General features: G+C 41.4%; 1 protein-coding gene and 1 long non-coding RNA gene across 3 annotated transcripts in view; one reads left to right on the top strand and one right to left on the bottom strand.

Moving 5' to 3' along the window:
- The window catches only part of atad2b (ATPase family AAA domain containing 2B), a 195,184-nt gene extending 193,542 nt beyond the window's left edge, over positions 1-1,642 (bottom strand). Inside the window, exon 1 of one of the 2 annotated variants that reach the window (XM_073056957.1) lies at positions 1,510-1,642. In XM_073056957.1, coding sequence (XP_072913058.1) covers positions 1,510-1,620 — 111 coding nt within the window. In that variant the 5' untranslated portion in view covers positions 1,621-1,642. The remainder of the gene's footprint in view (positions 1-1,509) is intronic. The other variant, XM_073056959.1, reaches the window with a different exon arrangement.
- Positions 1,643-1,858: 216 nt separating this feature from the next.
- Positions 1,859-9,859, top strand: LOC140733530 (uncharacterized). The gene is made up of 3 exons (XR_012100305.1): positions 1,859-2,034; positions 4,307-4,631; positions 5,745-9,859. It is a non-coding gene; the product is annotated as an uncharacterized lncRNA (long non-coding RNA).
- The last annotated feature ends 5,373 nt before the right edge of the window (positions 9,860-15,232 follow it).

Below are 15,232 nucleotides of genomic sequence, written 5' to 3'. Positions count from 1 at the left end.
AACAACTTCCTTAACAATGAATTTGTAATGCTGATGCTTTCTGTCTTCTCCATATCCAACTGGGATTATATTTATCTTTATTTACAATATAAACATCAATGTTCAAAGTACTCAAAGTATCAGAATACATCCATTATACCATATACAACCCTGAGATTTTTTTTATCTGCGGGCATACTCAGCAAATCTATAGAAATGTAACTGTAAACAGGATCTGTAAACTACGTACATCAGAACTGTAAATAAACTGTGCCAATGCAGATAATAAACAAACAGCAACAAATAATGAGCATGAAATAACAAGACAGTTATCCGCTTTTGCACAAGAGTCTGATGGTTGAAGTGTAGTAACCGTTCTTGAACCTGGTGGTGCAAGTCCTGAGGCTCTTGCACCTTTCATCGGAAGAAAAGGAGTATGGCCTGGGTGGTGAGGATCTTTGATGATGGATGTTGCTTTTCTACGGCAACAACTCATTTAGAGTTTTATATATATTAATAATAATTAATTTTGTATACGGTATTTAAATAAATCAAGATCTAGATTCCATTTTTACCAAAGACAAGATAATGTTTAACTATACAGTCTACAGTTTCAAGTGCATTGTCATGGAACTAGCTTTTATAGACAACTTAAAAAAATTTATACTGTGCTATTTGTAAAAACGATTCTTCATAATGCTAAGATATTTACTTTCCAGCCTGAAATATCACTGGAATAGTACCAGTTGTCTTTCCAAAATAAGCTGAATGTAGGTCCTTTTTAGATTTAAACCACGAGATGCGTTTTGGAGCTTCGACCAAAGTGAACATCATAATCTACTTATTAAAAGACTGACATCTTAAATCATACAGAAGCTCTTAATCCCGTATTGAACTGCATCTTCCGGGAGTCTGACTGATAACCCTTGGGCAAAACCCTACAAAGTGACAAGCATCAACATGCTTAAGAGTGTTTACTTCGCAAAATTTCCAAACATCCGTAAACAGAAACAATCTATAAAAAGATATTGTTTTAGAACCAAGACCATCACATCTCAACTTTTAAAAAACGACGTCCTTTAGTTTCATGAAGATATGAAAGCCGGTGAAATCATTCGAGGGTTCACCGTACAGATAGGGATGACATGTGTACTTGTTTCACAAACTCTGGATTGTAGAGCAGTGGATTTTTTTTTAAGTTTTATTATTGCTTGTAATTCTGCAGCTGGTCGTTGATGGCGCCTCCCTGTCCCTTCCCCCTCTACAAACAGGCTCTAATCCACTTACAGCAAAACACACAAAGACTTTCCCAGAAGACAGACAGAAACAGGGAGAGAGAGAGAGAGACGAGCAAGAGACGTCTAAGGAACAGTCTCCGCCAACGGACTCGGCACCGCCACCGGTTCGCCCTCATACGAAACAAAAGGAGCGCTGGCACCGGGCCCAGCCGCTTGGCTCGCTTCAAATCCACAGCACTGAGCCGGGGGTTTGCCGGGGAAGGAGGCATCGAGTGCCAATGACCGGGCTTACCCGTTTGTTATCGTCTTGTTTAGACGAGGAACGAGACGAACGGGTCCTGGACGAGATGCGACCACCAATCAGCTCCGGCTCGAGCACCGAGTTGCGCCGAGTCCGCACCATTTTCCGCCACCCCCTTATCTCCCGGCCGCTCTGGCTCTACGGCTCGGTGGGCGCCATTTCTCCTCTTGTGTCAGTCACAGGACGGTGAGCGGCTCCGATCGGAAACCCTCGGCTCTGGGGAAAGGGAGGGGGAAGGGACAACCAGATCGGCTCCGAGAGGAAACCCTCAGCTCGGAGACACTGAGCAGAGAGCGAACGAAACCCTCGGCTCTGAGCGGGTGAGCGGAATGAACTCGGCTCAGATCGGAAACCCTCGGCTCTAAGCGGGTGAGCGGAATGGACTCGGCTCAGATCGGAAACCCTCGGCTCTGAGCGGAGTGAACTCGGATAAGTTCGGAAACCCTCGGCAACGAGAGGGTAGGCGGAGTGAACTCGGATAAGTTCGGAAATCCTCGGCATTGAACGAGACCTCTGGTAATAGAGACCAGCTGAAAAATCATTGTTGTTAGAAGTTCGATCATTGGACAGGATACTTATATATTTTAAATACTGATTGAGATATTTTGCTCCAAAACAATGAGGCACTTGTGTTAACCTCACTTATTATGTATTTTAATCCAAATATTTTAGGCAAAGTAATAGATTATTTCTGATTTATGCTGATTTAAGTTGATGGAACCGCATTTACGAGTTGCAATATAATTCTGACCGAACCTGCGACGTTAGATATTAGCTCTGTTTTGCTTTCCACAAATGCTCGTAAACTTGCTGAGTATTTCCAGCATTTTCTGATTTGTATTTACTTGCTACCTTGATTATACAGTTGTAGATTTAAGGAACATACTCCATTCATCTGGATGATGCCTGGTAAGCAAAATGAATTGATTCCATTCTGGTTTGTGGGTTCTGAGGTGGTTAATGAGGTCAATATGGGAACGACAGTTTTCAACTCCTGGAGAAAAAGTTGGCATGGTCCCTATGAAGGGTCTTGGCCCAAAATGTTGGCTATTCATTTCCATAGATGCCACCTAACTTGTTGAGTTCCTCCAACATTTTGTGTTTTTTGCTCGAGATATCCAGCATCTGCAGAATCTCTTGTGTTTCCAGTTGGTAAGTTGATGTGCACCTTCTGCATCTTGGATAGATAGATAGATACTTTATTCATCCCCATGGGGAAATTCAACTTTTTTTCCAATGTCCCATACACTTGTTGTAGCAAAACTAATTACATACAATACTTAACTCAGTAAAAAATATGATATGCATCTAAATCACTATCTCAAAAAGCATTAATAATAGCTTTTAAAAAGTTCTTAAGTCTTGGCGGTAGAATTGTAAAGCCTTATAGGCCATCTGTCTGCTCCTGATTTATGGCCTATAAGGTCTCGATACCATCCTGAATGCGGAACATCACTCTTAAGCAGTCAAGGGCTAGAGATTTCAAGAACAAAGTGGAGATGTTCCATTTCTTCAAAGAGGTCCTCAGCACATCTTTGAATTTTTCTCATGAAACACCTCAGAACAGAGTGTTTGGAGTCTGGTATCAGATATTAGAATTAAGTGATTTGCCAGCTGAGTATAACTTTGGCCTCCTTGTCCTCTCCTAGACAAACAATGGCACCTCTTCCAGATGATATAGGGATTTTACAAAGATTTTAGTTTGTTGTGGGGTGGGAAGGAAATCTGATAAGAACCATGCAATAAAACTTTATCCTGACTGGACCAAATCTCATGACGAGTTCAGCCATATGTGGTGACAATCTGACAAAGCATTCAGGTATATTGAATGATAATGAAATATTTGCTTAGAAACTCCAACTTCTTTCTTGTCTTACCAAACAGCAAAATAGAAGAACCTGAGGACACAGTGGGCAATGTGGTTGGCATATTGCTGTTGAGCAGATAGTAATTTAGTAACAAAGTATAAAGGATAGAACATAGAAAATCTACAGCACGTTACAGGCCCTTCAGCCCACAATGTTGTGCCAACCATGTAACCTACTCTAATAAGCTGCCAAGAATTTCCCTACTGCATAACCCTCTATTTTTCTAAGCTCCATGTACCTATCTCAGAGTCTCTTAAAAAAACCCTATTGTACCTGCCTCGACCAGCTTCGCTGGCAGTGTATTCCATGCACCCACCACTTTCTGTGCAAAAAACCTTATCTCTGACATCCCCTTTGTACCTACTTCCAAGCACCTTAAAACTATGCCCCCTTATGGTACCCATTTCGGCCCTGGGAAAAAGCCTCTGGCTATCTACATGGTCAATGCCTCTTGTCATCTTATACACCTCTATCAGGTCACCTCTCATCCTCCATCGCTCCAGGGAGAAACAGTCAAGTTCACTCAACCTATTCTCATAAGGCATGCTCTCCAGCCCAGGCAACATCCTTGTAAATCTCCTCTACACTCTTTCTATGGCTTCCACATCCTTCCTGCAGTGAGGTGACCAGAACTGAGGTCAGTACTTCAAGTGGGGTCTAACTAAGGTCTTGTATAACTGTAACGTTACCTCACAGCTCTTGAACTGAAATAGAGCAGAAGTTTTGGCAAGGGTGTGATAGAAATGCGCAAGAGGGAAGGAAGACGAAGGTGAATGCTCAAGATGGCTGTTATGAAAAGAGTGCAGTCACTCTTCAGAATGCCACTTCTAGAGCAGGCCACGTCACAAGCAGTAGGCCATGGTAGAAGAGCTTAGGAGAGACAATGGCACCTAACGGCAATTCATTTGCTTACATCTTAGGAAGCAGCTCTATTTCCATCTTTAATATCTGAAAGATGTTTTTGAAGACCCTGACCTGGAGTTTCACGCTGACTTTGGTTCTTTGCGGGAATGGGACCCGCTCTCGGGGTCTCATGACTGGCTGTTATTCGATATACCAAGGGCGTGGCCTGGAAGATTAGCACACCTTCAGAGTTTCAGGATTTCGTGACTGTGGAGGCAGGCGGACTTGAGGTCAGTGCATCTGCAAGAATGCATGCAGGAAATCGGTGTGTCGTGGGAGATGGAAGATCTCTGGCTGTGGGCACAGAGCTCGAATGCAATGGACCTTTAACATTGTAAATCAGTGAGTTGTTTGTTATATCTCCCCCTCGCTGTGAAATGGAGGCAGCTCTTTTTTCCTTATTAGTGAGAGAGGGAGCCTGTGATATGTCGAATGCCGGGTGATTAAGTAGTCTTTGGGGTACTGCAAGTTTGTGTCTTTGCTGATGCTTTGCTCACACTTGAGTGCTCGGTGGGGGGCACCGGTGTTTTTTTTTTGCAGGTGGGGTGGGGAGGGAAATTGTTGCTTTGCTGCTGCTTATGTGAGGGATGGGGGAGCTTTGAGGTTCTAACATTTAACTGTCATTTATTCTTTGGGGCACTTTCGTGGATGGTTGCGAAGAAAGAGTATTTCAGGATGTGTATTGTATACATTTCTCTGGCATTAAATGTACCTTTGAAGAGGTACCAGTGAACCTCACCTTCACCTGGAAGGGCTGTTTAAGTCACTGAATGGTGGTGAAGGTGAGGTGATGCAACTTTGGTTGCAGGGGAAAGTGCTAGGGTGCAGAAAGAGATAGGTGGGGAGGGGTGAGGGGATCAGGGTGTCCCAAACTCTGTGATCTCTGCAGAATGCAGCAAGGAAGGAAAAGAGGGGAAGGTATTACCACTGGTGGGTTTATGTTGGAAAGTCTTTATGTCGTTTTGTGGATGTTACATGTAAAGTCTCTTGTGCGACCGTGAGTAATTTGGCGTGAGCCATAGTATCTATATATGTGTATATTCTACATGTGGACTGCAGTTTGATTGCTGAAGTTATGAGTCAACGCAGTTTTAAGGTCGTACCATTTCTCATTTGTCATGTAAATTAGCTCTGCTCGACTGAAGATTGTTGAAGGTGAGTTCTGATAATTGCAGCTATAGCAGGAAAAGTAAATGGGCGTGTTGGTCTGTGTTAGGTTTCAGGGTTACAACTGATGTATTCAAGACAAAGCATAATCAAAGTAAGAGTTAAAAATGCTTAGGCACATGTTTTGTGATTGTAAATAATTACTTTACAAAATAACTTGATATAAAGGGTAATTGACTTCTGGTCAAAATAATGCCTGCTTACAATGCTCCTTCGGTTGCCATCTTCTGAATAGATCATGAAACCTTATATTTCACTTCTTTTATGCCTTTTATGTTTGTTTTTCAGCTTGGGTGTGATTCTGGAATGCTTAGAGTCTGTAATTTGCAGATCGTTTGGGGTTTTCAGCGCTCTGCATTCTTCAAGAGGATTCCAGGACAGCGTTGGCAAATCTCACGACGAGAAGGCTTCAGGATGGGGCGTGAGCCAATGTTCGACCCCATTTCACCAATTAAAGCAACGAGGGAGATTGAAACATAGAGACAAACACAAAAGTTGAGTGCCTTTTGATCGCTAGTGGGATCGCTCTGCTGCACGAAAGGGGATCACTCTGCTACAGGAGAGGGGAGACTGCCTTTTGATCACTGGTGAGATTGCTCTGCTGCCAGAGAAGGAAAGGCCTCCCACTGTGCCCAGAGAATGATACCCAGGTTTTCTGCATTTTGAATATGGACTTGGACCATAGACCTTTTTTCAGTCTTAATGTTTTTTTATATTTTGTGTTTTTCACCTGATCTCTCATTTTTTAATGTGCGGTGAGGGGGATTTAGGGGTCGACGTACCTGTTCCAATTTTTTGTACGGAGAGGAGGGATTTGGAGGTTGATGATGGTGCTGCCATTCTTTTCTTTCTTGATTTCATGGCAATCTGGAGAAGAAGAATTTCAGAGTTGTATACTTGTAGAATGAATGAACCTCTGAACCTTTATCATCATACATTTATTTCTTTTAAAGGGGAAGGCAGTGTAGTACACGTATGCACCAAATGATGTGACCTCCACTATATCAGCCCTGCAAGTAGTAGAATGCCATTCACCTTTAAGAAAGGATGTTACATTAGAAATTTCAGTTTTATTACTTGCCTTACTGAATGGCTGTATAGAAGAAATCATAAACATTACAGTTAAAAAAAAAACAGAAAATACTAGAAACCATGGGTGAATGCTTGATCAACAAAGTATATCTTAAGGACAAAAGTTACTGCAGATGCTGGAAATCTTGAGCAAAATAAAAAGTGTTGGAGGAACTCAGCAAGTCAGGCAGGATCAATGGAGGAGAATAAACAGTCGACATGTTGGGCCAGGACCTGATGAAAGGTCTCAGCTTGAAACGTCAACTGTTTATTTCCCTCCATGGATGTTGCCTGACTTGCTGAGTTCCTCCAGCACTCTATGTGTATATTTTAAGGAAACTCTGAAAGTGTGAGAAAGAGATGGAGGTGTAATTGGTGAATGAAAGGAGCCTACAACATAGAACATATTTCTATAAGCTTGGTTGCAGCAATGGGGTGTAAAAAGTGAAAAGGCTTAAGACATCAGTGTTCCTGTTTTTAAAAGCTAGCAAAGTTAGTAATGGGGTGGCCATGTAAAGTTTGATTGTATGGATAACAATTTTTAAAGTCAAAATATCGATGGTCAGAAGCCAAGCTATGCCAATGGTTAAAGTGTGAAGTGATCATGACAGCTACAAGGTTGCAGTGTTTGGATGAACCCAAGCTGAGAGAGGAATCAAAACAGGAAGCCAGACACCTGAACGTTGGAATATCATTTCTGAGGTAACCAGATAATTGTTTTAGCCAAAGATCTACTGTAGCAAAGGGAAAATGTGGTTTGTTTATAGTGATGCTAATACACTAGTGATATGTGAACATGGAGTTAATTTTTATCCCATATGTTAGAATCAATAAGTACTACTCAGTCAGCATTGTGTCCTAATATATTGTACACATTTTCAAGTTCTTTGATCTAATAAACTATTCTATCTGGCTGAACCCATTAAGTAAGTCTTGTATCATTCTCTGTTTCGTGATCTTCTTCCTGGTTGATCGCACTCTCTTCCTTTCAGTTGTTGAGAGTCTTTATTCTCTATTTTATTGCTGCCGGACCATATTTGCATAAAGGGTTTTCTTTAATACTGCAATAGCAATTACTCAGTTTAAAGAACTCTTTTATTTGTAAATTTCTGGACTTGTCTTGCTTTAGAAAGATCTAAGTGTCAAGTAACCAAGTCTAATCCCCTACTAAATGTATTCCACAGCTCAAAAGTAGCCATGTTTCACACCAGCAGAACGTGCCATTTTTGTAGCGTCCATTTTCTGCAGCCTGTTCCAGATCATTTGTCTCTTTACTGAGCTGTGGATTGCAATGAATCTTGAGTTCTAAATAGTGTTTATACTCCAAACAGTAACAGCCTTAAGACTTACAAAATTAAACAGAACAATCTACCAAAAAAGGAAAATGAACTCAAAAGTATCTCAATTTATTGGGCTGCCAAGAATGAATCATCAAAGTTTTGGGACCTTGGAACTGTTACATAACCTTAAGTATTGTCTACCCACTGCCTTAGGGGGTGTATGAGATTATGCATTTTAGAATGGAAAATATCTCAGTACCTCAATTGCTCTCCGAACTGGACATAATTTAAGCGATGTCCTGACACATAATGTGCAATATTTTGGCAGATGACCAGAATGTATGATTAGGTTCGGTATGCCTTCACTATCCACAGACCAGAAGTGCTGAGCTCAGTCACATAGATTCCAATGGGATTAAATATCTTCGATGTACAGCAGTATTTAATGATACACATATGAATCAAATGCAGGATTGGGTCACTTGGTCCCTCTGCTTTGCTCTGCTATTCAATAAGGTCACGGCTGATTCTATTTTAACTTCAACTCCATACTCCTGCCTATTCCTTAGAACTTTTCACTGCTTACTTATCAAGAATCTATTAAAACATTCTTTAAAATATTTCAAGGTTTTGCTTCCACCACGTTTTATGAAATAATTCCAAAATCTCTTCGCTCTCTCCAGGAGGAAAAATATTACCTCATCTCTACCTCAGTAGATGATCCTTATTTTTAAACAAATGTCATGTGGAGAACATAGAACATAGAATAGTACAGCACATTACAGGCCCTTCGGCCCACAATGTTGTGCCAACCCTCAGACCCTGCCTCCCAAATAACCCCCACCTTAAATTCCTCCATATTCCTGTCTAGTAATCTCTTAAACTTCACTAGTGTATCTGCCTCCACCACTGACTCAGGCAGTGCATTCCACGTATACGAGATGTATTTATTCTATTGAAAATGCCTTGCCATTGAATTGTATATTGATAAGAAAAGTTAAAAAGTAATTAACCTCATTTTGACTGAAATGTACATTCCTTGAAATAAAAACAAAAAATGCTGGAAATGCTCATCAAGTTAGGATCCCAAGAGATTTATGTATTAGTTTGTCTGAGGCAATACCCTGCTCTTCATGTTCTATCGTGATTTTTTTCACTGAACTTTTCTTGAAGTGTCTGGCTATTATTGGAAATTTTGTTGTGAATTTCTTTGGAATCCAAAGTTTTACTGGAGGTTGATACATGTCAACCTTCCTGTCACATTGCCACTGAAGATAAAGTCATAGAGTCACAGTCAAAGTGCTGGAGGTTCTGCTCAGATTGTCCATACCAACCAAGTCGCCTACTTGGGCTAGTCCCATTTCCCCAAGCTTGGCCCATCTCACTCCAAAGTTTCTTAATCATGTACCTGTCTTTCCAAATTTTGTAACTACCTGCCTCTACTGCTTCTGGTAGCTCATTCCTTATATCTACCATCCTCTGTGTGGCATGTAAATCTTTACCCACTCACCTTGTACCTGTGCCCTTTAGTTTTCCATGCACCTACTCTGGGAGAGAGACTGTGACCCGGTATCATATCTATGCCCCTCGTGATTTTATAAACTTGTATATACTCCGGGGAAGAAAATCCCAACCCTGTAACATCTTGTGAATCTTTTCTACACCATTTCCAGTTTATTAACCTTTTTCCTGTACAGAATTGCACACAATATTCCAATTGCAGCCTTACCAATGTCTTCCTGACTATGAGGAAGAAACCCAGAAGCTCAGTAGTGCTCCAAACCATGGAGACATCCATCACACAGTGATATCATTCTTGCATTGCTGTTTGAATCCTATTTGAAGAATTTAATCTAGGCTGCCTTTATAGTACAGGAAAAGGAAGTGTTACTTATACTCTCTATATTGTGTGGTGGTTGGTCTGGAATTGGTTTTTTTTCTTGTGTTGTGGGGTTTGGGGAGGACACTAAGCTCACTTGTCTTTAATTTAGGTGCTTTTTTGTTAAATTCTCTTCCTGTGTAGCATATTGTTATTGTATGCTTAACCTTGCTCTGTATTAATGCTCCTCATTGGGATTTGGGGTTTTTAATTTTGTAAAGTGTTTTGAAAAACTAATAAAAAAAAATTTTAAAAAAAGAAAAGTAAGTGTTGTATTTTTAGAGATCTTTTACAGAAGGGGTTCCCAAACTGAGGTCCACGGTCCCCCTCGGTTAATGGTAGAGGACTATGGTATAAAAAAGGTTGGGAATCCCTGTTTTAGAGGTTGTAATTCTCAGATACAGTGTTAAACTACTCCTCTGGCTGATGTGTGTAAACAACAGAGTAAGGAGCTTTTGTGAATTTGTCATGGTGGTGTAGCAGTTTTTGCAATGCTATTACAGCTTGGGGAGTTGGATTTTGGAGTTCAATTCTGGCGCAATCTGTAGGGAGTCTCTGTATATGTGGGTTTTCCCCAGGAGCTCTGGTTTCCTCCCACAGTCCAAAGGCATGCTGAGTAGGTTAATTGGTCATCGTAGATTGTTTCGTGATTAGGTTGGGGTTAAATCTGGGTTGTTGGAGATGCTGGGGCAGTATGGGTCAAAGAGCCATATCGCTAAATAAACAAGTAAATTGTTGATACAAAAGAACAGTAGCTATACTTAAAAGTATTGGCTGTAAACTGGATGCCAATGAAACACGAAAGATGCAAGGTGAGTGTGAATTTTTCATTCAGGGATATATAACAAATCATCTGAACTGAAAGCTGAAGCTAAACTAATTGTGAAATCAAAGTTAACCAAGTTGAACTACCCTCAAAAGGATTAGTTTATTAAATGTATGTTACACATCCTGCCTCATCATAAGCTATAATTTCACCATGCAGAATTTTGAAGTTCTGGAAATATTACCTGTTTGATGCTAAAAGGATCTCCCTTGTCATTTTCCTTATTCCTGCTTTCCAGTTCTCAATCCCAGCTTCATAATGTTGATCTATAACCCTCTTTAAATGATGGTTGAGTTGTATGCTTATGCTGAGGCTGGGATAATAATGAACAGGTGATTTCCCCAGGAACCATTGATGATCTGAACAGATATGAAAAGAGGGAAAGAACTTTCTTGCCTTCATCATAATTCCAATTTGCATAATAAGTTCATCAGAGGTGAAATTTTCAGACCCCTTAAGCAGGATTGGAAGGAAAGAAAACAAGACATCCCAAATGGGAACATGCCTACCAACTTCATCCTCTCATACTACCTCTCGTAAGTTGAATTGCTGGAACTCTGTAGCTCTGCCAGGATTTGCATAGTGGCTGGAACTCTTACCTTAAAAACTTTGCTCTCTTTCTGGTAAATATCAACATCTACCGAATGTTCAAAGGGCTAGATAGGGGGGATGTGAAGAGGATGTTTCCTATGGTCGGGATATACAGAACTAGAGAACACAGCCTCAAAGCGGAGGGGCAACCCTTTAGAACAGAGGTAAGGAGGTTTCTTTTTAGCCAGAGAGTAGTAAATTTGTGGAATGCTCTGCCACAGACTTCAGTGGAGGTCAAGTCTGTGCGTATATTTAATGCGGAAGTTGATCGTTTCCTGATTGGTCAGGGCATCAAAGGATACGGCGAGAAGGCAGGTGTATGGGGTTGAGTGAGATCTGGGATCAGCCATGATGGAATGGTGGAGCAGACTCGATGGGCTGAATGGCCTAATTCTGCTCCTATGTCTTATGGTCTTGTGGTCTTATCTCTTGCAATTTCCATTATTACCAGCCTTATCATATGTAAATTTATAAAAGTAGCAGTGACTTTTCCCTCTGAATTCAGATAGACATTGCTGCTCTCCCCACCTTTCACGTGTAAGATTCTACCAGACTGTGAACAGTGAATCTGACATGATGAGTGAACAAATGTCCTTTGTATATGAGGCTGCACTTGCTGTTCCAACGAGATCAGCACACTCAGTAATGCTTAATAGCTTTTATGTTGGTCACAAACTTTTAAAAATTCTAAAAGGTTATTATTAAGTTATCTCAGAGTCTATCTTGTGCCAGACCTTATATGCCACAGGTATCACAACCTATTTTCTATGGCACGGTGACAGGGAACCCAAAGAACTGGGGCAGAGCAAATTCTGAACCCATTAGGTGTGATCTTCTCGTGGTCAGTTGGGTGATGATGTTTGCAGGGAAAGGAGCACTTGTCAAGATGAAAGCCATTTCACTTCATGTGACGTGAAGAGTTCAGGGCCTGTATGTTCCTGTTAGGGTGAAAGGCAAGACTGGTAGGTTTCAGAAAGCATAGTTGATGGGAGATGTTGAAGCTCTGGTTAAGAAAAAGATAAGCATGCATTGCACATTAGAAATTAGGAACTAGTAAATCACTTGATGATTACAAGAAATAAAGGAGTGCACTTAAGAGAAGGTGGGAGGAAAAAAGAAGAAATAGGAAGAATCTGGCAGGCCAGGTGAGGCAAAATCCCAAGAAATTCTATAGATATTTTGAAAGTAAAATGTTTGCTAGAGAGAGAGAGAGAGAGAGAGAGATAGGTGCCCTTCTAGATCAGCATGACTGTCCTTGTGGAACCAAAGGAAATGGCTGAGACTTTTATTGAGTGGGATCTGGGATCAGCCATGATGGAATGGCAGAGCAGACGCGATGTTTTCAATGTGGGGAAAAAGATCGATGCTAAGGAAGTAGGGAAAATGAGTGGCTCTGGCTTGGAGCACATGCAAATGAGCAGGGAGGAGGTACTGGAGGCCACAAAGTGGATGAATTCCTAGGGCCTTACCTGGTGCATTCTTGAACCTTGTGGAAAGCCAGAGAAGAAATTGTGAGCAACACACACAAAACTCAGGAAGCATCTATGGTATATATGTCAAACTCAAGGCCCGCGGGCCAAATCCGGCCCGTGGTGGAATTATCTTTGGCCCGCGTGATAATATCTAATTACTATTAAAGCTAGCCCCAGTAATCGAAGCGCCTATGGCGTATGATATGGCTAATGCTGAGTTTATTCAGGTACCAGGTTTTCAGGGTTTTTAGTGTTTATTCGGCAGTCTTGCTCGGCAGTCTTCTTCATAAGAAACGGAATTTGTAAAGTGAAACACTTTGTAGTTATAGCAGAGACTGAGACACATGAGAGCAGGCTGAAAAAACGGAGGCAACGAAAGCTGCGTTTGCACACGTCCGACTGATCCGGCCCGCATGAAGCTGCATTTTGCTCAATCAGGCCCATGACCTAAAATGAGTTTGACACCCCTGATGGAAAAGAGCAAACAGTCAATATTTCAAGACCTGAGATCAGAAATTGTGGAGCCTTTGAGGAGATTTTGCTTCATTGAATGGATAATTATAGGCCATGTGGAGACGGATGTTGTTGTTGAGTGCCATTGTGTCATCATTGACTCATAGCGACCTATGTGACCCTATGGATAGGTCACCATATAGATACTGTAGTTGTCCATGGGGTTTTCATGGCAAGATACAGAAGCAGATTGTCAGGCCTTTCTTTCATGCAGATACTGCTGCTGACTAGGTGGGGACTTGGCCAGATTTGAGCCATCCCCCTCGAAGTCCAGTGCTGTTACCACTGCACAATCGGCCAGCCCCACAGATAGGATTAGCTTAAATTGATATTGTAGTTGGCACAGACATAGTGGGTCAGAGGACCTGTCCTGTGCTGTATCATTCTCTGTTCTATCTCTGGCCACAGATGAAGTTCCAGAGGACTGGGGAGGGCTAATGTGGTACCATTGTTTAAAAAAAGTTATTTGCTGGAGGAGATTCTAACTGATGGAATCTATCAACATTTGGAAAGGCAGTGAGATTCAGTGCAGGCAGCATGACTTTGTGCATGGAGGAATACAAGACAATAAGATGGAGGAGCCGAATTAGGCCACTTGGCCCATTGAGTCTGCTCCACCATGCCTGGTTTATTATCCTTCTCAACCCCTTTCTCCAGCCTCCCCTTCTGTCAAATCTTTTGGAGTAGTTCAAGGAGGTAACTAAGTGGGGAGAGGGAGGTAAGACAATGGATGTTGGTTCTATGAACGTTGGCAAAGACCTTGACAAGGTCCCTCATGGCAGGCTAGTTTGGAAGGTTAGATCACATGTGATGCAGGGAGAGGTAGTGAATTGGATTCACAATTGTCTCAGTGGTAGGAAGAAGAAAATGTTGTTGAGGTTTGTTTCTTGGATTGCATTCTCTTAGTATACCTCACAGGTTAGTGCTGGAGCCTTTGTTATTTGTAATTTATATAAATTATTTGAATCTGAATATAAAAGTAGGGTTAGTACGTTTGCAGATGATTCAAAACAGGTAATGTTGTAGATAGTGTAGCAGGTAATGAAAAATTACAGAGGGATCTTCGGCACCTAGATATATGTGCTGAGGATGGGCATATGGCCAAATAAATGTGAGGTAACAATTTTTCATAGATCAAAGCTGGGTAGGACTTCTATTGTGAATAGTAGGGTCCCGTAAGTGTTATGGAACAGAGAGGCTTCTGAATGCAAGTGGATAGTTAACTGAAAACAGCATCATAGGTAGATATAGTGGTAAAGGAGACATTTGGCACACGAGCCTTCATCAGTGAGAGCATTGAGATACAGTTGGGAAGTTACGTTGCAATTATGTCAACAACGGTGTTATAGAAAGAGGTTATTAAACTACCAAGAATGTAGAAATAACTTACCGGGATATCACCTAGACTTGGGGGTATGAATTCCAAGGAATGGTTGCACAGATGATTCCTTTGAACATGGGAAATTGAGGGGGTGGCCTGATAAAGGGATGTAAAATCATTAGGGTGAAAACACTTAAGTCATTTTCCCAGGGAAGGGGTGCAATAAGAAACAAGTCCATAGGTTTCAATCAGAGGAGAGAGATTTAAAAGGGACATCAGTGCCAGTTTTTTCACGCAAATGTATTTGGAACAAGCTGCCAAAAATAGTGGTAGAGTTGGGCACATTAGCAACTTTTACAAAACACCTACGTAGATAGGAGTGGTTTCAAGGGCCATGGGTCAAACTTGCAGATTGGACTAGCTAGCTGGACATCACAGTCAGCATACACCTGTCGGGCCAAAGGGCCTCTTTCCATGCTGTATGACTCTGTTTCTATCTTTTGTTTCTCTGATGTCCTTAACAATTTTGTTTTCCAGAATTCTTGTTGTCTACATGGTACAAGAGGCCATTGAACTGAAAATGTATTCTGGATCTGCATTGTAGTAGATCCAAAAGGAATTTCACTCCTTATGCATCCAAATCAATAGACATCTGATTAGAGTCATAGAACACCACAGTACAGAAAAAGGCCCTTCAGCCCATCTAGTCTGTGTTGAACCATTTAATCTGCCTACTCCCAACAACCTGCACCCAGACCACAGCCCTTCCATCTATGTACCAATCCAAACTTCTCTTAAACATTGAAACTGAGCTCGCGTGCAC

The sequence above is a fragment of the Hemitrygon akajei genome, chromosome 9 (assembly GCF_048418815.1).
Source record: "Hemitrygon akajei chromosome 9, sHemAka1.3, whole genome shotgun sequence".
NCBI classification, from domain to species: Eukaryota; Metazoa; Chordata; class Chondrichthyes; order Myliobatiformes; family Dasyatidae; genus Hemitrygon; species Hemitrygon akajei.
Note: the sequence above shows the minus strand (reverse complement) of the source record. Positions and strands in the feature narration are given on the sequence as shown.